Here is a 22,174-nt window from a genome sequence, read left to right as displayed (position 1 = left end):
CAGACACACAAAGCCTACACAGATAGCATTATGCATGTGGCTTATAGCTGAGAACACACAAGGGAAAGGGGACACACTGTATTCAAGCTCTGATTAAAGATAAAGTCTCTCTCCAGTGCTACACCCATGTGCATATGATATGGACAGATAAAATATGTTAACGTCCTGCTGATGGATCCATTTTGTTTGTCCTTAAGCTTAGGAGCCACCTTTCTTCCTACTAACAATCAGAGGTGGAAAAACTACTCAAATCCTTTACTTAAGTAAAAGTAACCATACCATGATGGAAAAATACTTCATTAAAAGTATATGTTCTGCATTCAAAAGTTTACATAAGTAAAAGTATTCATTCTGAAGAACAGAGTGTTAAATTATTGATGCATTAAACTGTAAGACGTATTTTTAATGTTGTAGCTCTAACTACTCCATATACTGTTGGGTAGTTTAAACTCTTAAATGCAACATATGTTATGAGCTTATTGTATGTTTTGCATGTAAAACCTTATTCTACAATTCAATACAATTAAAAATCCTTCTGTTGGCTTACACAGCACTTGCTGGGCTGGCTCCACAGTACATCTCAGACATGCTGTCAGTTTATAACCCCAGCAGATCTCTCCGGTCGCAAGATAGAAATCTCTTCCATGTGCCTAGAGCACTTTCAAAGTCTGGTGAGATGGCATTCAATAGTTATGCACCTAAAGAATGGAACAGTTTGCCTACTGATCTTAGACTTGCTCCAACACTGTGCTCTTTCAAAACTAAAGACCTTCCTTTTCACTCAAGCATTTTCTTAAATGAACACACTGTATTTGTACATTATGTTTGTTTGTATGTGTGTATGTATATATGTTTTTATGTGTATGTATGCATGGATGCTTCTGTTTATTTGCACATTTTTGCTGTTTTTATGTAAACCACTTTGAACTGCTTTTGTATGAGATGGTGCTATACAAATACATTTGAATTGAATTGAATTCTGCAAAGTAACTACTAACTGCAGCCATCAGATAAATGTAGTGGAGTAAAAAGTACAATATTTCCCTCTGAAATGTAGTGGAGGAAAAGTTTAAAGTCTCACAATATGGAAATACTCAAGTAATGTGCCAGTACCTCGAAATTCTACTTAAGTTCAGTACTTGAGTAAATGTACTTAGTTACTTTCCACCTCTGCTATCAATGCCCTGTTGTATTGTGTTATGGCTCATTTGTAAATCATTCCCTGGCATTGGGCTGTAGAGCCATCTCATCATCATACACATCAGTTTGATTACAGCATCAGGGCCTCCGTTGCTGTTTAGTACAAGCTGCTGTTTAGGCTCCTTCAACTAAAGGTCTTTTGTTCCATGGCTTTTTACAATACCATCATTCTAATTCCTGGGAGTGGGAGGTATATTTATGACTTTCTTCTCGATCCTACCACCATGACTGGTTCAAGTTTGTTCACATAAAGATTTGAATATGAGCCAATCCTGTTCTCACCACATTTGCCTGTAGGGTTGTGTATCTTTCCCAGTGATTGGGCAGAGAAATAGGAAAGGCACTGGAACATGCAAACACAGGCAAATCTGTTAGGGGTGCTGAAAAAAGAGAGGATTGACAGCCTTTTGTCATCTCCTGGAAAATCAGCTGTTGGAGGATCGTACGAGGTAACAGGTGCTTCTACTAGCAAGAATATCAGGTAAATTCTGTTCCATAACATAAGTTCACAGTATTATGTGATTTAATTGTATTGCCTCTCTGTAGGTTTACACTTTGGTTGATCGCAAGTCTCATACTGTACAGTTTATCAAGAGAAAATAGACTGAGGTTGGAGAAGTCAACATCTTTTTTTAAATCTATATTCTGTAATGTAAACATTCCTGTCGTTGTGCGTCTGACAATAAGGAGATTGTATTTGATGCACTAAAAAATGCATGAAAATGTAGTTTTGCATTACTGTTCTCATAATGATTTCCTCTTCATATGTCCAAAGCAGGAAAAGCAAGCGACACCTGAAATTCAAATTGAGTGCATCTGAGCAACATGGAGTACACATTCAGAGCAGTAACTCACAACCCTGGTATTATAATCTGGAGAGTTGAGGTAATTTGATTTTAGATCATAGGTATTCTAATGCTGACTGTGGACTGAACAACAACACAGAGTTAAGCTCTTCCAACAGAGCCAACAGACTGATTTAATTACAAGAAATTCCACCTGATCGTCCAGTGAGAAATAATTGAAACAGTTATAGAGCAGCAATTATGATAGAAACTGGAGATTGGTTATTAGATGTGAGATTTTTGTAGTTTTCCAATGTGCAGGATGATTTTTTTGCCTCTTTTTTGTGTGGAAATTAAAGTAAAATAGACATCTGTTTCTCTCTGTGCAATAGAAAATGGAGCTGGTACAAGTCCCTGAGAAATTTTATGGAAATTTTTACGAGGGTGACTGCTACATACTTCTCTCTGTAAGTCCTGAATGCTGACTGATGAATCATTGTGGTTTGGATGCCAATGCTATTTTTTTGCTTTTAGTATAGGAACCAGTGACAATACGCTCTTTTTTGTCACCTCTTTGCATTATTGATATATAGGTTTTTATTCTATCGATCACCTCACACTGTTTGTTTCTCCACCCCTGTGTCTCTCCAGACCCAGAAGGTGGGCAGCTCTCTGGGGTATGATATCCACTACTGGATCGGCTCCCAGTCTAGTCAAGATGAACAGGGTGCAGCTGCTGTTTACACCATACAGCTTGATGAGTTTTTGGGCTCCACCCCGGTGCAGCACCGCGAGGTGCAGAACCACGAGTCTGATGCCTTTAGGGGCCACTTCAAACTGGGAATAATGTGAGTTAATCTGAAAATGTTGGTCCGATTATCAATATGTGGCCGTGGAGATGATGTCATTGGATTGGTGCGTGAGGTTTGTGATCACACATCCTGTTTTGTGGATTGACCTTCAATATTTGTAACTTTGATATGCATAGGAAGATGCTATTTAACTCATCGTGTTTGTGAATATATTAACACAAACACACTTCGGGAAAGAAAAAGACAAGTAGAAGAAAATGAACAATGAACAAGTAGAAAAAAATAACCCTGTCTTATTTAGCTATAAGAAAGGTGGAGTTGCATCAGGCATGAGACATACAGAGACCAACTCCTACGACATTGAGAGACTGCTTCACGTGAAAGGGAAGAAAAGGGTCATCGCCATGGAGGTGAGCCATGCTGAGAAGTGATGATTTAACAATATGAGCCACAGAGAGTCAAACAGGAAGAATGCTTGATGTTTTATTTTAATCCAGGTGGAGATGAGCTGGCAGAGCTTTAACCTTGGAGATGTGTTTTTGGTGGACATTGGTAAGACCATTATTCAGTGGAATGGACCGGAGAGTAACAAACAAGAAAGACTTAAGGTAGGATTTGTGTGACTGTCAGTACTGTGTTTGTGTGTAAAATGTTCTCGTTAGTGTGTTTGCAGAATACCTATGGGAAGCAATGCACATGGTTTAGTAGAAAATTTACAAAAACAAAAATGACCACAGAATGAAATCAATACTGTTGTGACACAGTCTCAACAAAAACTATATGTTGATATGAGCTTCACAATGCTGGTATTTATGGCAGGGCTGCCATTTGGAAACTGATTGTATCCAATGCCAAATAGATGCATAACCTCATGTAAGGAGCACAAAACCTGGACCAGTGAGCGAAGGAAAATAGCAATATGGGTGACTGGATGATTCATCTTTCGCCCTTTTTGCTACATCGACAAGTTTACGTTTGGAGAAAGCCAAATGATGCTTTCAACCCACAGTGTGTGTTGCCATCTGTTAAACATGGTAGTGGATCTGTAATAGGCGGCCATCTTGTGGGAGATATTCCGTCTAATGATTGCTCCTCACAGTTGTATAACAGCCAAAGAATATGAGGCCATTTTACAGGACCAGGTGCACCCTACACAGTGTAAAACAAATTCATGAGTGGATTCAGGATGAAGTCAAAACACCTTCCACTGCCTCCCCAATCACCAGATCAGATCAGTAGCGCAGAGTATGAAGTTGATTTCCACTTCCTTCCCCCCTCAAAGAACTGGAGGCTTGGTCCAATATCCCACCGCACACAGCTCAGAACTTAAATAACAGCATTACAAGGAGGACTGAAGCTTTTCGGAGGTCAAAGGGTGGCCCTACTCTTATCAGGTCCTTGATATTCATATACTAGATGTTTCCATTATTTTGTCTGTTTTGTCTGTTGAAGTGCATTTAGTAATTTAGTTAAGAATACTGTTAAAAACCATAAGAGTTAGCTAGTTTACTTACTAATATAAGTTACCTCTCCTGTTCAAGAAAGTTCAAAATGAGAAGCAGATAAAACTAGTATCGGCTCAACTTGTTTTATAACAGTTAACCTATAAATCCTTAGCGTCTTTGTCTAGTTCTAACAAGAAACTTGCTTGCTAGTGAAAACTGTTTTCCTGAATAAGCCAAAAGTGCATATATCATTGCCAAAATCACCTTGCAGCAAGATGAGATGAGATAGGCATCAAAACAGGCTAAATATGAATGGTAGAATTTTTCAAAAGCAAAGCGAACTTATGGTTGACTTGTACTCCTATTAATCTTGTTAAAATTGGCATTGTCAAAGTACACAAAGGCTTTTGAATGAGTTAATAAAGATAAATATAGTAAACAACATGTCAAACATCTCACTCTTAAAATAGGTTTATATGGAAATGTTTATATCTCTGACAAAATCTGCTTTTGAATGTTTTCACCTTTTTGTGTGCACAAACTTTTAGTGTGGGATTCCAATGTTCTGTGTCTGGCCCAGGTTGTGCAGTTTTGATGTGGTGCTCCTCTGATCCGCAGGGCATGCTGCTGGCCAAAGACATCCGAGACAGAGAAAGAGGAGGCCGGGCAGAGATCAGGGTGATTGAAGGCGACGCAGAGGGAGACTCACCTCAACACATGCAAGTCCTGACCGGCACTCTTGGTGAAAGAACCTGTGAGCTGACCAGTGGCCGTCCGGACGAAACAGCTGACCAGGAACAGAAGGCACAACTCACCCTTTACCAGTGAGCTGCTGCCTGACCAGTGGTGTCAACAGTCACTACCAAGATGTTTCCCAATGTGCCATGTAGTCAGTGGATGAGGAGTCACTGATGTTCATTTAATGTGCTGTTTGTTTCTTCTTATTTGTTTCTTCCTTCATCCCAGTGTGTCGGATGCTGATGGTCAGTTGAAGGTCACAGAAGTTGCCACCAGACCTTTGGTTCAGGATCTCCTGAATCATGAGGTGAGTTTGTGTCAGACAAGGGCCTGGATTATTTTTCCCCAACGACAATATAGTCAGCAACTGTAATTAGGGCTTCTGGTTTATTATTCTATGTATTCCACATTTTTGCAATTTCTCATATAATGGTACTTGACAGAGACATAAAAATTGGCAAAATGATAGATAATGGTGGGAACATACTACACAAGAAATGTGACCCAAATTGGCAAGATAGTGGCACTATAAATAAAGCTTTGAAAGGTTAACTCCCAAAACATAAGTTTGACTGACATGAATGCTGGTACACATATTCAGCTGGAGCTGCACCTTGCCAATCGGGCCACCCATGTCTGCCATAATGACATTTCTGCAATTTTGAATTCTTTAAAAAACACATTTTAACATCTCCTTCAGCATTGTTGGCCAGATTGCCACCATCTATGGACTCAGCTCTTTAACAGTTGTATAAACCAGTGCGGGTGTGGCCTATCACAAAAGGTGTCATGACTTCATGACAGCTTATCAGATCATCATGAAACTTGATATATCTATTTGGCTTAGCATGAGTATCAAGCCATTTCTAAATCTACCAACAGGGGGTGCCACAAATACCAAAAATTGATATCTTGAAATTGGGTCAACTGAATGTTATGACGTGGTATACATGCTCTAGGGCCAGGTTTTAGTCATAATATGAAGTTTGGTTGTGGTTAGTCAATGTGGATTTGGCGTATCACTGAATGGCCTCTAATTAAAGGAGAGTTCAAAGAATCACTAAACTTGATGAGCTATTCAGGATATCTGGAGCATGCACACCAAATTCATTCAAATCTGTCAAAACTTGTGATGTAATGGCAGCAATTTTGACTCAATGATGCATGTAGCCTACTGTATGTTTTAACCTTCACTGTATCTCTGGGTGCCACTATGAAACTTGGTTGTCATGGTCTGTCCTTTGTCCCATGCAGCTCTAGATCCCTGGTGGTCCTTTTCTATTAGGGCTTGAACACCATAATCACCTCTAGTGGCTATATTATCTTTACTGGATATAAGAAATGGCTTGGGTATGCATACTTAATGTAATAATTTTTTTTTAGGACTGCTTCTTTCTGGACCAGGGAGGGGTGAAGATCTTTGTTTGGAAGGGGAAGAAAGCAAACAAAGCTGAAAGACAGGCTGCCATGTCCAGAGCATTGGTGAGTGACGATCAGACCTCCATGTATGTCAAGTGCTTACCTGCTCTTTCTGCATTTTACTCTACCTTGTGTTTTTTATTCCTGTGTAACTCCAAAATGATTTCTCTGCCATGCCATATTTCTTGGATCTCCAATGTAGTGGTTTTCTATCTGACTGACTGACTGTTACAGGAGTTCATTAAGGCGAAAAACTATCCCATCACCACCAATGTGGAGACGGTGAATGATGGGGCAGAGTCAGCGCTCTTCAAGCAGCTGTTCCAGAGTTGGACTGTGAAGGACCAGACTCAAGGTCTGGGCAGGGTGCACACAAGGGGGAAAGTGGGTAAGTGTCTGTGTTTGGAAAGTCACAAAAAATGTAACAAACAAGAAAGAAAACGCACCTTTTGTCTTATTAAAACTCAACTGGTTATTAATTTCTGATTCTACATTGTGTTATAAACCTATTTCCTTTAGCTAATGTCACACAGGAAAAATTTGATGCCTCTCTGATGCACACGATGCCAGAAGTAGCTGCACAGGAACGTATGGTGGACAATGGCACAGGCCAAGTGGAGGTAATGCTGACAATGAAATCAGAATTTAAGATTAGTTATAACTTCTAAAAAGCATGTTTCAAATTCTGTATGTATGAAACAATGATGCACTCAGGTGTGGCGGATTGAGGACTTGGAGCTTGTCCCTGTGGATCCTCAATCGTATGGCTACTTCTACGGAGGAGACTGCTACCTGGTCCTCTACACTTACCTGATTCACAACAAGCAGAACTACCTGCTCTATATATGGCAGGTGGGAATGCGGTGTGCACCAGTACCACTCAGCCTCTTTCGTACCACTTAAATTCATGATCATGCACAAAAATATGAAGTTTCTCTCGCTCAAAAATGTTCCTGCCTTGTATTTTTTTTTTGAATATCAGTGCAGTGTACGATAAAATTAAAATACTTTGCCACGGGTTGTTTTAGGGACGCCATGCATCACAGGATGAACTGGCAGCGTCTGCATTTCAGGCTGTGGACTTGGATCAGAAGTACGGTGGCCAGCCTGTGCAGATAAGAGTAACCATGGGCAAAGAGCCAAGACACTTTATGGCCATTTTCAAGGGTAAAATGGTCATTTTTGAGGTATGACAGCTGACTGCACGTATGGAATAATCACATTGGAAACATAGAATTTATCTACAATTTATTACAATTTATTTAGTGACAGGTTTGTCTACAACATAAGATTATACTCTGCTTAAGCGTCATTTCAAACAGGAATATGCCATTTTTTTGTAAACAACAGAATATTCCCAAACATCTCCTTCATTCCTTTTAGGGTGGCACATCTAGGAAAGGGACTAATGATCCAGAACCACCAATCAGGTTGTTTCAGGTCCACGGCTCGGACCCCTCCAATACCAAAGCCATTGAGGTGCCGGCCCTGGCCACCTCTCTTAACTCCAACGATGTCTTCCTGCTGAAGAGCCAATCAGGAATTAATGTGTGGTGCGGCAAGGTAGGGAAGATGTCGTTAAAATGAGATAAAGAAGCAGAGAAACCATAGTGCCGTATTGAGCAGTGAGACAAGATGGGTCTAGTCCAAGCACCTTAGACAGCAGTCCGCCCTGTTGACGTTTTCTTGAGCTAAACTCTGAATCCCTGCCAGCTTTGGGGCGCTGTGCAAACAATTTTCCTGCTGGGTCACAGTCAAACTTGCACCAACTATGGTCCACATTTATCTCGTCTGAGCTCAGCATAATCGCAATACGAATATGGTGTAATTGAATAATTGTCTTGTTTTCACCAAGGGATCAAGTGGCGATGAGAGGGCCATGGCGAAGGAGATCAGCTCTGTGATTGGACAGAACTGGACTGCTGTGGAGATTGTGGCAGAGGGTCAGGAGCCCACTGAATTCTGGGATTTGGTTGGAGGGAAAGCTCCCTATGCCAGTGACAAGAGGTAATGATAAAACTGGTGTAAGTTCTATTTTATTAGTTATATTGGCAAACAAGTGAAACTTACAACTGTTCAAATGTAAACAAAAAAAGTTACAGTAGTCATAGTATCACCTCCAGAGAAAACACATTTGTTTTCCTCTACTATATGTGCGTGTGTGTGTGTGTGTGTGTGTGTGTGTGTGTTTTCTCCGAAGACTACAGCAGGCTGTTTTAGACCACCAGCCTCGCCTGTTTGAATGCTCTAATAAGACAGGCCGTTTCATTGTGATGGAGGTGACTCAGTTCACACAGGACGACCTGAGTGAGGATGATGTCATGCTGCTAGACACATGGGACCAGGTATGAGGTGTTTGTTAGAAATATTTTTGATTTATTTATTTAGTTTTAAAAGTAGTTTCCAATCTCCAACATATCTTGTTTTGTGTGAAGGCTTTTTTGTGCTGCATAAGGTGACAATCAATCAATTCACTTCTTCCTCCTTTTAGAGGTTTCTATCCCCTGTAACTGTCAAGCTCTCTGTTCCCACCTCTGCCATCTGTTGTGTCCCTGGTGGTCTCAGGTCTTTCTCTGGGTGGGCAATGAGGCCAATGAGGTAGAACGGAAGGAGGCAGTGGTCACTAGCCAGGAATACCTGCGCACCCACCCAGGGTCCAGAGACCCAGACACTCCTGTCATCTTGATCAAGCAAGGGTACGAGCCGCCGACCTTCACTGGGTGGTTCACCGCCTGGGATCCCTCCAAATGGAGTGTGAGTGAAACACACACAGTGAAATGTGTGTGTGTGCTTGTGTGACATATAGCCCATGTCTCCTCCATCAATCACAAAGCCTATATTCAGATGTGACAAAAATATGTTGAAAAATGTTTCTTTCTTTCAGGGAGGAAAGAGTTATGAGGAGTTGAAGAAGGAGTTGGGAGATTTAACGTCACCAGTTCTTATTCCAAATGTAAGCACAATATCATTCATTTCTTAAGCTTGTTAGCCAACAGGAAAAGCAGAGTAACTCCACACTAGAAACCAAAATGTTACGCTTGTTCAAGAACTTGAAAACGTGAAACGTGAAAACTTCTACATTGGTACATTGGTACAGGCCATTCAGGGACTGTTACTCCAAGTTACCAAGTTATTAATTCGTCCTACTTTACAGTAGTAAGAATAAACGTTGATTTGACTCACATTACTTACATTACATTAGATCCTTAGAGCTTGAAATATTCTGGCTTATCTTCTCTGAAGCAGCCAATTCACAAACAGAGTGGTCTGACATAATGTTAAAACCCATTTTATAGACTGAAATTTTAAAACGTGATGAAGAATTTTCATCCTGGTTAATTTGCGGTTAGCCAGCCAAACTGCCAAACAAATTAAAGGAAAACAACAACTAAATATGTATGAGATTTACATAACAAAGTAGTCAAAATCAAAAACAAGGGACAAAAACTATAACTGTACATAAACTGTGACCCAAAAAGTGGAAAATAAGTTGCCTAAGGTCAACCCCCACAATGTGACAAGTGCTTGGTGAGGAAAAATGACATAAATTCAAAATGTCTATCGCTTTCATTTCATGACATCCTAGGAGCAGGACTGTGCTGAGACTGAGAGAATCTTCCAGTCTTTCCCGCCAGAAGCTTTGGTCCACAAGCGCGCTAGTGAGCTGCCTGAGGGGGTCGACCCCGCCCGGAAGGAGGTAGTTTGTGTGTGAAGGGAACAGGCGCATAAAGATGGGCCTGTTGGTTGGAAATGATCACTCTCTCAAGTCAAGATCCAGTCTCTAGTGCCGGATCAGACAGAGAGAAGGAAGGGTTGAAACTGGGTGTGCTTAGCATGGTGCGATGGAGACGAAAGGTCCGAACGATGACACTCCAGCAGGCCGCCATCTTTGTGCACCTGTTGTACACTTTCTGCATGATCTAACTAGTTTTTGTTGCAGACAGCGCATGGGAACATGAGTTTGTTTTGGATACTTTCATTAAGTTATTTTTGTGTGAGATATGCATAACCTCTGCAGATGGCATGACCTATGATCCTCCATTCTTCGCCTTGTGCAGAGTGTTTTTGGTGTGAAAAACATGACAGTGTAGAGCATGCATGCCAAACAGTGAATATACTGAAAACAATATTTATTCTTATTACATTTATTATTAGTTCTGCCCAATGAAACAGTGTACTGAATTTTCTTCTACACATCCAGTTGTCTAGAAACCTAATAAAACACATGGTAATCTATTGCACTGAAGAACCATTTACCACTTCCTGATTGTCTTTCATGCCACAACACAACTTACGGTTGAATAAGTTTAATATCTTTTCAGATTTTAAACAAATTATACTGATATTGCAAGGGTCACAATGATGGCATGATTCATCTCCCTGAATTAGAATGATTTCCCAGGGATCATGAAACATATTTATGCATTTAAAGTAAGGGCCAAGGGAGATAACAACTAAATAAAAAAATAATGTGATTTCAACTGGCTACAAAATGAACTGAGGAGCAACAGGATGGTTAATGGTTAGTGAGGCTGTCCTGCTGGGTTTGACCCTCTTAAAGTGTCTTTGAGCCAAATGCTTGTAACTCCTTATCCGGTAAGTAAAAATGTTAGTCATCTGTTTTCTCTTACTAAACTGTGTGAACTGCTTTTCAGAAACACCTCTCTGACTCAGACTTCCAGGACATATTTGGGATCACCAAAGAGCAGTTTGGAGGCATGCCACAGTGGAAACAACTGAGCATCAAGAAAGAAAAAGGGTTGTTTTGATGAGATTTGGTGTCAGAAACATAGCTAATTTCTATGTTTGAAATAAGCCATTATTATTTAAAGCTGATGGAAGGTCACTTTATATCAGCATTTTTTTTAACCTGTGCCTTATGCTGTCCAGTGCAGGGATATGTTTCCTTACTCTTGCTCTTGTAATAATGTTATTTGGACTCTCAGTATCAAATAAAGGGATCTGAAGTGATATATCATTATTGTACAACACCAATCACTTATGTCAATGTTATGTCAATGTTATGTCAATGACATTACATTAGTCACTGGTATTCAGGATCCTTTCTTTCAGATTCTTCATCCACCTTTATATATTTTGAGCTAAGTCATACTTCTGAGTGCACACTAGTCACCAGTACACCACTACAGAGCTAGGCAAGCAAAAGAAACCCAGCTTGCATGACTGTGGTCTACCAGTCTGTCAGCAAGAAAAAGTTGTCCTCTGCTGAACTTTTGGGAAACATCAGCTATCAGGAACCAACCAGACTCATGTGCTTCCTGCGCTGTTGATATTATCAAAAAGTTTGCGCTTTTGGCTCAAGGCTTCCTGCATGTTGACCACAGCGAAAATGTTTTGTGAAAAATCATTCTGCCCGCCGCAAGTTAATCACATTTCCCCGGTGCTTTACAATTTCTATCTGAAAAATAACAACAGTTAAACTCATGAAAAATGATGCATGGAGAATGATTGTCTGTTGTTGGAGTCAATAGTTTTGAAATTATGTTAGTGAGCTGATAGCTAGCCACAGGTAACTGCAAAAATAAAGGAAACACTTGATTAATAGGCCTACTACTACTACCACTACTGCTTCTACTGATACTACTACTCAGTCGGATATTTGTTGCAGAATGACAAGACACACTGAAGCTGTCCTGGTGGCTCATGGGAGCCTGATGCTCTATTACTTTATGGTGTTGTTTCCTGTATTTTGGCAGTTACATGTAAATATACAATAAAAATAAACTCAAATGACTAATCAACACCAATACTTTTTCACATATTTTATTTTGATATTTCCGGAATGTAGTTTCAATTAAATGTAGAAATTTGTGTCACTTATTATATGCATCTGAACATTGAATTCACAAGCTTGGGACAAGCCAAAAATATTTAGACCCATAAAATGCATCAAGTTATAGTAGGGACATATGTTTTGCAACGCTGTGTGAAAATAAAATACAAAACAGTTTTGTTGTTACAGTGACAGTAAACATCTTCTACAGCAATTTGATCAAAGCAGGTGACATACTAAAATAATGTGATTGGATTGCTTCATGAGAAGTCAGAGGTACTGACTGAGAACATGTGATTCGAGCCGTTTGTGTCCATGCTCAATGTGTAATGGTAGCTAGCACAATGAATAGCTAACTGACCATTAGCAAGGTGCACCAGCAGTAGTTTGGGTTGACCCTGGACTGTAAGAACAAGTCCAGAGAACATAAGAAGCACATGGAAAACTGAGCGAAGCAAAGGGGCGATACAAATGACAAACCGTATATAAACTCTAAACAAAAGCTTCCGAACACTTTTTCATGGCTAAACCCACAGCATGGTTTCAGTTTAAAATATGATCTCTCATTTTTTGAAGAGACGTGAATGTTGCATGCGGTGTTCAGTCAAAACTGCGAGCCCTTACAGTGCTTAAGAGATTTCTTAATTTCGCAAAAGATTCAACTGAAAATCAGGGCGTTACTGTATGATACATGATTTGCAAACATATAAAATTGAAATCCTTTTTAAAACACCCTTTTTGACATTGATTATCAGTAAATTACTTAGTTGAAAGTATGATTTAATATATTTGTAGAAGTACTGCGTGCAAAAGTACAAATAAATGACACCAATGAATACATGTGCATATTGAAAATCAAAATACATTTGTAGGCAAGCATGCAAACCACTGATCACCAGTGAGGGGAAAAGGTCAATTATTTGACTTTGCCTCAAACATAAGAAAGAAATGTAATTTAGTAAAAAACAAAATATCAAAAATCCATTCAAAAGTTACGGTTAAATACAAATACAGTGTGTACAGCAACAGCATATGTCCAACAAGACTCATTTCATCAAGTTTCACTGAAAGTGTGCAAACAATTTACCATGCAAGCAGAGAAAAGACAGCCAACAGTGGGCCAGCTGTTTATTTCTCCCAGGCAGGTTTGTATTATAAAGGGAATGTTTATTCGAATGCAATTTGACAAATTCTGCCACAATACAAGAACTTCAAAAAGTGCAAATTCAGCCAAATCAATTTTCCTAGATTCTCAAAATGAGACAGGAAAGGTGTTAAGACCTTCTGAAAGATAAAAATAAATGTTCTTGTGAATATCAGGCAAATGAGGCAGTACAAATATTGAAAAGTATTCCCTTAGATTTAAAAAAAAAAAAAATCCTTTCCCTTATTACCAGTTTGACAGTACATCAGTACATGACCTAAAACCGTATACAGCAAGATTAAGACATATTACTGTGGATGTTCAATCACACAATCATTCAGGTGTATCAGATGAACAACAAACTACAGCCCTCTTTGTATATCGTCGCCCCATTTTGGCATGCCAAGCAATCAATATTATATTTATAAAGTAAAGCAGTATTTTTTTGGCTTTTAGTCAAAAATTCTTACTGTAGGAATTCTAAAAGTCTGAAATCCAAAAACGTCAGACTCTTCAGATTCTCTTTCCAACATATCTACGCAGTGACAATCCGTACTGTAACCTCACTGTAATTTTCACCTCCAAAGTAACATGAGGACAACATCAGAGCCCCTGTCCATGTACTTATGGAGCTCACTGTATTTTGTACACAGGTAAATTCTGTTTTGTGTCCTGACAACTCTTAGTATGCAAACAGCCTTTCATAACTGACTACCAGAGAGGTAAAGGGTCAAAACAGCATATGAGAAAGTATTTGCCGTGTCTAGCAAATGGTAAAAAACATGAAACAGACTAGATCAACCTTGTTAGTCCTTTCAGACGTGGAAAGGAATGATTGGCAAATGATACTAAGTAGTCATTACTGGAAACCACCTTGAAAACCACCTGGATCCTGAGAGTTCCTTTGTTGTGAATTTAAAAATGAACTTGGTAGATTTAGATGGCTAACAAGATTATCCTACTACAGTGTATTACCACAACTCTGAAAGTTAGTGTTAGCCTTTAAGTTTTATAAGAATATAAATATAAAATGTTTCAGGGACGACCTAGTGGTCGAAGGCGCGTACCATGTAACCGTGATGTCCTGGGTTCGAATCCGGCCTGGGACCTTTGTCGCATGTCATTCCCCTCTCTCTCTCCTAATCTTTCCTGTCTATCTCTACTGTAAAAACTATCATAATAAAGGCAAAAGCCCAGAAAAATAATCTTTAAAAAAGAAAAAGAATATAAATATCAGATAAACTGGATAAACTGCTAGTCCAAGAGCAGATTTTTCACCGTTTAACAGATCAATCACGCTCTTCAATCTTTTTCCCAATAGAACCAAATGGCAAAATGAATAAACTTAAGACAGAATGCAAGAATCAGGACTTTTGGGGTTTGGTGCCTCAGGATCATCGGCCTGGCAGTTGTTGGCTGGATCTCTGCCCTCATCGTCGTCCGGCAGCTCCAACGCGTCCGCAGCAGAGTCGCCTGGAAAGACCCTGCTGTCCAGCTCCGGGGTCTCGGCAGACGCGTCCTCATAGGCACTTAAGCTGTCCGTGTCATTGTTCCCGTCCGGAGACGGATCTCGCCCGTCCTCCACACTCCAAGGCCTCCTGAGGACTCCATCTGGAGAGAACGGGCTGTCCAGTGCCAGAGTGGGCATCTGTCCAATGGTCTTAGTGACCATCCTGTGAAGCTTCGTCAGGGGGCTTCCTTCATCTTCTGCCTCTTCGCTCTGTCCCACCTGATTTTCAGGGAGATGTGCACCCAGGGAGGAGTCTTCACCTTCTCTGTGTGTGACCTGACTGTGTTCCTCTGCGTCTTTTTTCATTTGGTGCCCTTGTCTCGTTGCCTCATCCTCTCTTACATGCTCCCCAACAAGTGTGCTCACTGGAACAGTGGTGCTCCTCTCCTGCAAAGACAAATTAAATGATCTGTTAGTTAATCAAGTCCGCCTACATGTCAAATTGTCTAATTTCTTATGCGGGACATACAGCTGGTGGCAAAGTATGGATACACTTGTGTGGAATTAGTTTTATCTAATTACATATTGTTTTTAAAAAATTGGTCTAATGAAAAGAAGATAAAAATACAGCCAACCAGCAATTAATTATATTAATTTGGCTACTTCATTTTGCTAATTGCAGGTGTTGTCATACTGCCTGCGCCTTGCATATAAACATGTGTGATTTGTGACCTATCAGCAGACACTTGACATTTTATTTTGAAATATTGTGTTAAACCAAAAATGCATCATTTTCCACCTCAGTGGATCAAAGTGAAATTTCAGTTTTAGGTTGGTTCAGTTTTAAAAACATTTCAACCTTGGAACAACCTGTGTAATTCATATAAAAGAGGCTCTAATGTGCAAGCCCTGAATTTATCCCATTCAGTTGTTATGCAGTGTTCCTGACCCTGCATGCACACACACGCACACACGCACACGCACACACACACACGCACACACACACACACACACGCACGCACACACACACACCTGTCAGATTCAGTAAACTTAAGTTGAAACCAGCCAACACTCCCCTGACAAACTGTTACACAACAGTTGGCATGCATTAACAAGCCATTAGTCAGTCTTCATGCGCACATTCAGGAAGCTTGTGCCTCTGTGTAAAATTATGTAATGTTCTCCTTTCAGCAGCCCCATTACCTCTTTTAATCTCTCCACCTCTCGCATCAGAGAGCAGACCATGTTCTCCAATTTCCTCTTGGCCACTCTCTCGCGCTCCAACTCCTACAAATGCAGAGAGACACACTGGCGTCATGAGAGGACAGCAGACATGTTACGGTCACAGTCTTGGTTAGAGCAATGTTTATACTTAGTCAGAACAAAAATACACAACTTCTTCACATTAGAAAAGACCAAAAATACTGACAGGAGCCCATGGGAAATGTTGAATGCCTTGATGTGGCCTGAGTAAAGTCAAGCGTTTTAGTGTAGTCAAGTCCTGTAGTGTTTAGTGTTGGTCATGCCTACACATACCATGTTGGCCTGTCCAGCTTCCCTTTGGGCCTCAGCCAGCAGCTCCTCTACGCCCTCCAGCGTGTCCTGCAGGACGTCCACCTGGAACAACAGAGCCTCTCGCTCAACCTCCAGCCCATGCAGCTCCTGGACCACCTCGTCATAGCTGGCCTGCAGCTCCAGCTACGCCACAAACACCACCAAAACAGTCACATATCAATGTGGGCAGCTTCAGAGGAACACGAGCCGGTCAGTGGGCGGACAGTGTTTCTAAGTTAAACTAACAGCAAGCACTCACAGACAATCAGACAGTAATCAGTGGGCGGCCTCATCTGGTACCATGACAATCACTCCAGCATACCTGCTGTAGGGGTTTTACTGTATATGTAAAGAAATACTGTATATCACTGCAGTCATCCCTCATTAGACCTATTTGTTTTTCTGTCTTTTTTGAGTTATTCATGGAGAGGTTAGGATTAAGATTCAAAACCTCAAGAACAGTGATATGCACCAACAGGGAAATGATAACAAACATCAAACCTACAGTGAAGTGATTTTGTTTCTTTGAATCTACTTGGACTCTGGTCATGAATGCTTCTTGTTTTGCCAACACAAAATCTCTGCAGTCATGAGGTCATTCAATGCATTTAATGCTGCTGTGGCAGTTTGAGTTCCTTTAACAAGGAAGGGTTTTTCCACTGCCGGCAGGGAAGATGCCCAAGTTGCACCAAGACTCAATATCAATATATATATCTATCTATCTATATATATATATATGTATATATAAATAATACTATATATATATATTATACTATGTTATTTGTTGTCACACTAGTAGTCTTACATTTAATGTCCATCACATTTAAATTAGTACATTTAGCAGTTTTGCATATTTACTGAAAAACTGAGATTCCTAGCAGAGTTTATCAACACCTTTCTTACATGAAACAGCCAGTCAATCAGCAACTATGGGCTTTCCATTTATTGGCTAGAAATTTTTACATTAAAAATTGTGTATTTTATTTGATAAAATGATAAATTATGCAGTGATTTTAAGAAAATAATTAATAATAAGAATAATAACGACTAGTCACCATTTCTGGGAGCCCCATGAAGAGGTCTGGGTCAGACTGCTGAAAGTAAAAAAAACAAAACATTTCCTTAGCTACATGACATTGCTGAGTAAAATAGATTAAGGAGAGAAGTGAAGACAAACATTATTTTATGAAAGGCCGTGTAGGACTTATTCAAACTTTGTTGTTCACACAAACAAAATACTGTGCTTGCACATACATACACAGTGTATGTGTGACGGTCTCAAGTTTATCCAGAAGGCAGAAAACGAGGGCAGGCAACCTGTGCAGCCATTGTACCTAGCTGGAGAAAGCAAGACTGCAGCTGAAAGTGTCCCAATTCTGATTTCCCCCTCACTTGTGACCCAGATCTGATGCTTTCTTACCAGTGAGGACAGTAAAACGCTGCTGAGTCGATCTGGACCACATACATACAGTAAGTGATACACAAGTTACGGCTTGTATTTGACCTCTTAACTTGGAATTTGTCAGCACTGCCATAACAATAAATCACTCTTACGTCATTCACCTGAGACAACTGCTGTGATTTTGGTGCCCACAGTAGCTCGGCTGAGCCCACATTAGCATGGAGGACAGTGAGAAACAACAATGAAAATGAAATGCAGTGCAGTAATTGATTTGATTGGTATTTGGGGAGATGCCTAAATGCAGTCAAAACTCAACCGCAATGTGTTTGAATTAAGCGGAAGAAGTGTAGGTACAGAAACAGATGTGATGTCTTTTGTTGTTGTTACTCTGTACACACGTGCAGTTCATATTGGTATCAGATATGGGTTACATCCTAGAACAGGTATGAACATCCAAAAACTCAGATATGAGCAGAGATTGGAATTGAGCATAAAGGCCTGTGGTGTGAACGTAGCCCAAAATGGGAAGTTAAAGGTGCCACATGTAACATATTGTGTTTCACAAAATTAAGAATGCATTTCACATAAACACTGTTGCTTTCTGTTGCAAAGAGGATGTTGTTACTTGCCCCCCTCCCCCTTGCTGGTGTTTGTTTTGAAGAGCATGAAGAAAGATCAGAGTGTATAGCCAATATGCCAACATGCATTCAGACAAGGTGAGCTAACATGAGGTAGAAACTGGTAAGAATAGTGGAACTGGAATAAAGTTGCAAAGTAAAGATGAGTATCTGTTTTGTGCCGTAAAGCAATCCAGCAGATTTCCCATGAATCTGAGCCAGTGGCACACAATGTACAATGCAGTGTAAAGGCTGCAAATCTTGTCAGCAATCTTGTTTAAGGTAATTATATTAGTACTTTGCATAGGCTACAGTACTGTATACTGTATGTGCCAATGTTTCCTACATGTATGTGTATTTAGTAGTCGTGTACACCTGAGTGTTTAATGTATTTCATATGTGTGTGGGCAGCATAGTTTAAATGAAGTCCTACACACAGCCTCTGATATATGGATCCTTTACATATTAATGACTTGGAGCCTACCTGGCTGTCACTCCTCCTCTTCAGGGTGCCACATCTGCTGTCGCTGCGTGTCAGACGCCTGGATGAACTTTCACTCTGATAAGGAGACAACAACGAAAAGAAAAACATCAGAGCCACAGCCTGACAATATCTACAGAGGAAACTGATGGAGAGGTAAACTGGGGATGGGCCCTATCATGTTCATTTGAACCATCTCTAAGTTCTTTAACGTTCCAAGTTAACTTAACACCCAGTTTACTGAACGATCTAACGCAATATCGTGGAAAATTACTGAGAATGAGCAAGCGTTACGCAAAAGCGACCGCCACCTTTGTAAACAAATCTCAGACGAGTGCTAAGCATAGACCGTAAAACTAAAGCAACGACGCAATGATTTCTGCTTTCTCACCTCTTTTATAATGCTGCGAAGCGACTCGTCCTCGCTCATTCCCCGAGAAAGCGTCCTTTTCTTCGGAGAGCCGCTTCTGTCCAGCGTCACTGAATGCATTTTGTCGGATATTAAGAGATCTCCAAGCTCGGGGGCGAAGTGCTGTTTGGTGTTTGTTTCCGAGACAGCAGTGGAATGACGACGCCCAAGCCGTGATCTACGGAAGGCCACGGGGTCCAAACTGTCTTTAAGTCCGCCTACATTTCGCCTACACTAGTCACACAAGCGCGTGGACGATAAAGCCAAAGAGATGACGTTCACGGGAGAGTCGACTAAAGCTTTGGAACCGTGGGAACGTTCATGGTTCTTTTGTAGTTCAGATGTGGACCATCGCGCATCCTTGACTCCTAAACTCACCAGTGATTATATAACATTTCCGCATTTGCTTGATGCATAATAATTAGCACTTTGTGGAGACAGTAGTTTGACAAATACAATTATTTCTTTTCAAATGTGGAAAGCCGGTAAATGTAAAACTAATTAGCCTTATCCAGTCAAGTCGGTATAATAATTATAATCATTATCGTCATCTTTATTATTTTACGGGGAGAAATCCAATGTAAAAGAGGCAGACATTAATGACACTGACAGTATAGCCTCAATAGACCAGAATGCATTGCAACCACAAAACATGCTGCTTAAGGGGAATAGTCTACTTTTTCTTGACTGTAACCTGTCCTGCTGTCACTATCACTCTCTCCACCTACATGTAGCTATAACCCTCCGCTGAATGCAACAAGTAGGCTATTTGGAAGGGGTGGAATTCCCCTTTAAAATATCTCAAGCAAAAGTTACAAGGATTTCTGTAATAACTTTACCTTAAGTGAAAATACACCCTGAAAATACCCCAAATAACATTTAACATTCTAATGAGCTTAATTTCATTGTAGCGCTGCTACAAATCAGACAACATTCCCACCCATATGCCTGTGAAATCATCCTGGGTGCTAATGTGCAGACAAACTGGGTGCACATACAGCAGATTTATTTTTGGATCAAGTGAGTATTGGCTCTCTTTGGGAAAGATGTTTATTTTAGCACCAATTTGAAGAATGCCTCATAATTGCATAACTTGTAATTCAGTTCATTATTATAATTTCAGTTTCGATATATAACATGCACATAAAACATTATGAACTGGCTAAGATCATACAGATAACATCATGTGAATTCTGGTTCCCACTCACAGCGACTTCGACAGACATCACATCTTTGTCATTGTAGCCAAGCTGATTCTGATGTGAAGGTGTAATAGCATGAAATCAATTAAACATCTGTGGTGCCGGGCTATATGTTTGACAGCAAATTCCATATGGTGAAACTGACCCCAGTAACCATAGGAGTGATGGGTGTAACACACATGAAAACTAGTATCTTAAACACAACCTGCTCTACATGAAGCAACTGCACTGAGCAACTGCAACTGTGAGTTCCTCCAGCAGATGACAGTAGTAGGTCACTGATGCCTCACTGACTTCAGGCAACTCATTGCTTCAAGAAGTACAAATTTTACTTTTACAAATTTGGCCTAGTAATAATACTACAAGTTTCACTAGGCATAAAGACAGCCATAAATACAATGCAGTATCTTTTAATGGTTTGCAATTGGGCTACGTTTTGTTAAGATGAAGCTCTTTAACTGATACTAGTCTTGCACAAAGGCTTACAGATGAAAGGTGATGCATCCTGTAAACCCGAAAATTGCATTATCCAAAATGTCAATGAAGAATAAACCTAACCTATGCTATAGCCTATGCATTTAGCACGCTTCTTTGACAATGCATGACACTTCCATTACTTTCAATTTAATCGATTATTATAATTTTAGCTTTGAATAGGCCTATATAAATTGCAAAAAGAAGATTGTATCCAGGCCTGCTACTCCAAGGACGTATAGCAGGATTACCAAAGCCATTCAACCAGCCTTTTATCATTGTCATATTTAATGGCTAATGGGTCTATCATTTTAAAATCCGTAATAGTCCCAGGTTAAAGCACATAATTTATAGAGAAAACGTATAGGCTAATTGTTTTCCTAGTCTGTATTATAAAGTTTTGACATAGCCTTGCTTGATGGTCAAAACCCAATGTAAAGTTTGGAGGATCCTGGGACAAACCACTTCTGAATCCCCTGGTTGAGTTTTATTGAGCTTCCTCTGTCCATCTATGACATTTTAAAGACTTAACTGCAACTGCGGCGTTAAGTTAGCTAATTGGCTTCTTGCTAAAATGCAGCAGAAACGATTTGATAGGCTGTGTGCAATTTAGGGGATCATGTGGGGAATTCGTGGGGAATCCATTATTCAGTAGCACCAGTAGGCTATAATACAAACCAACAACAACAACAACAACACAACAACAACAGGAGCAGCGGGCTAGTTTCTGTCATCATCATGACGCAATAACCTAATTGGGCTATATCTCTAATTTGCGACATTGTTTCTGTACTGTAAGAAGATTTATAGTCTCATAATGGTGCTTCCTCCCTCCCTTCGCTCTATCCCTCTTGACTTGGTGACAGACCTAAAAGCCTTTTGTTGCAATCTTAGCCAATGGAGACGGATTACGACACCGGGCAGCGGAGATATATAAAGAGCCCCTTTTTGACCGCACTTGCACATTTTTCAGTGACACTTCTGAACATTCACACCTCTATGGACTAAATTGTTATCTAACAGCGGACCCCAAAACAACCATTTACATGTGAGCGGGCTATGCATACATTTGAGAGATAATTGGTTACTTTCAATCAGAACAGCCTACCGAGACACACTGGAACGCACTTTTTGATTTAATTTATTGCTAAAGCTCCTGCTTTAAAAATCTGAAGAGTGATCGCATTGGAATAGATGAATATCACTGATTGCCTACCTTTTGTAGGATAAGGCAAGTAGCGGCACACA

General features: G+C 40.2%; 2 protein-coding genes across 3 annotated transcripts; one reads left to right on the top strand and one right to left on the bottom strand.

Moving 5' to 3' along the window:
- Positions 1 to 1,624: 1,624 nt before the first annotated feature.
- On the top strand, positions 1,625 to 12,109 carry avil (advillin). Of its 2 annotated transcripts, none has more exons than XM_071542982.1 (20): positions 1,625 to 1,681; positions 1,979 to 2,085; positions 2,378 to 2,452; positions 2,637 to 2,833; positions 3,099 to 3,207; positions 3,295 to 3,405; positions 4,861 to 5,066; positions 5,209 to 5,287; positions 6,364 to 6,462; positions 6,634 to 6,787; positions 6,919 to 7,019; positions 7,114 to 7,251; positions 7,428 to 7,586; positions 7,783 to 7,962; positions 8,255 to 8,406; positions 8,600 to 8,744; positions 8,965 to 9,153; positions 9,284 to 9,352; positions 9,986 to 10,096; positions 11,055 to 12,109. In XM_071542982.1, exons 2-20 carry the CDS (start codon positions 2,026 to 2,028, stop codon positions 11,166 to 11,168), a joined length of 2,448 nt encoding a protein of 815 aa, XP_071399083.1. In that variant the 5' UTR covers positions 1,625 to 1,681; positions 1,979 to 2,025; the 3' UTR covers positions 11,169 to 12,109. The 2 variants fall into 2 exon arrangements, with proteins under 2 accessions (XP_071399083.1, XP_071399077.1); XM_071542976.1 differs by having other exon boundaries at positions 1,976 to 2,085.
- An 83-nt stretch (positions 12,110 to 12,192) lies between these two features.
- Positions 12,193 to 19,389, bottom strand: LOC139664239 (leucine-rich repeat flightless-interacting protein 1). Its single transcript, XM_071543012.1, has 6 exons — positions 19,233 to 19,389; positions 18,845 to 18,919; positions 17,397 to 17,435; positions 16,324 to 16,485; positions 15,991 to 16,074; positions 12,193 to 15,234 (listed from the first exon to the last, which is right to left on the bottom strand). The coding sequence occupies exons 1-6, from the start codon at positions 19,329 to 19,331 to the stop codon at positions 14,683 to 14,685; spliced, it is 1,011 nt and encodes a 336-aa protein (XP_071399113.1). The 5' UTR covers positions 19,332 to 19,389; the 3' UTR covers positions 12,193 to 14,682.
- Positions 19,390 to 22,174: the final 2,785 nt, after the last annotated feature.

The sequence above is a fragment of the Centroberyx affinis genome, unplaced genomic scaffold (assembly GCF_046629955.1).
Source record: "Centroberyx affinis isolate AG114_WGS23_722 - 3 ecotype Tasmania unplaced genomic scaffold, CSIRO-AGI_Caff_v1 ptg000235l_1, whole genome shotgun sequence".
Taxonomy (NCBI): Eukaryota; Metazoa; Chordata; class Actinopteri; order Beryciformes; family Berycidae; genus Centroberyx; species Centroberyx affinis.
Note: the sequence above shows the minus strand (reverse complement) of the source record. Positions and strands in the feature narration are given on the sequence as shown.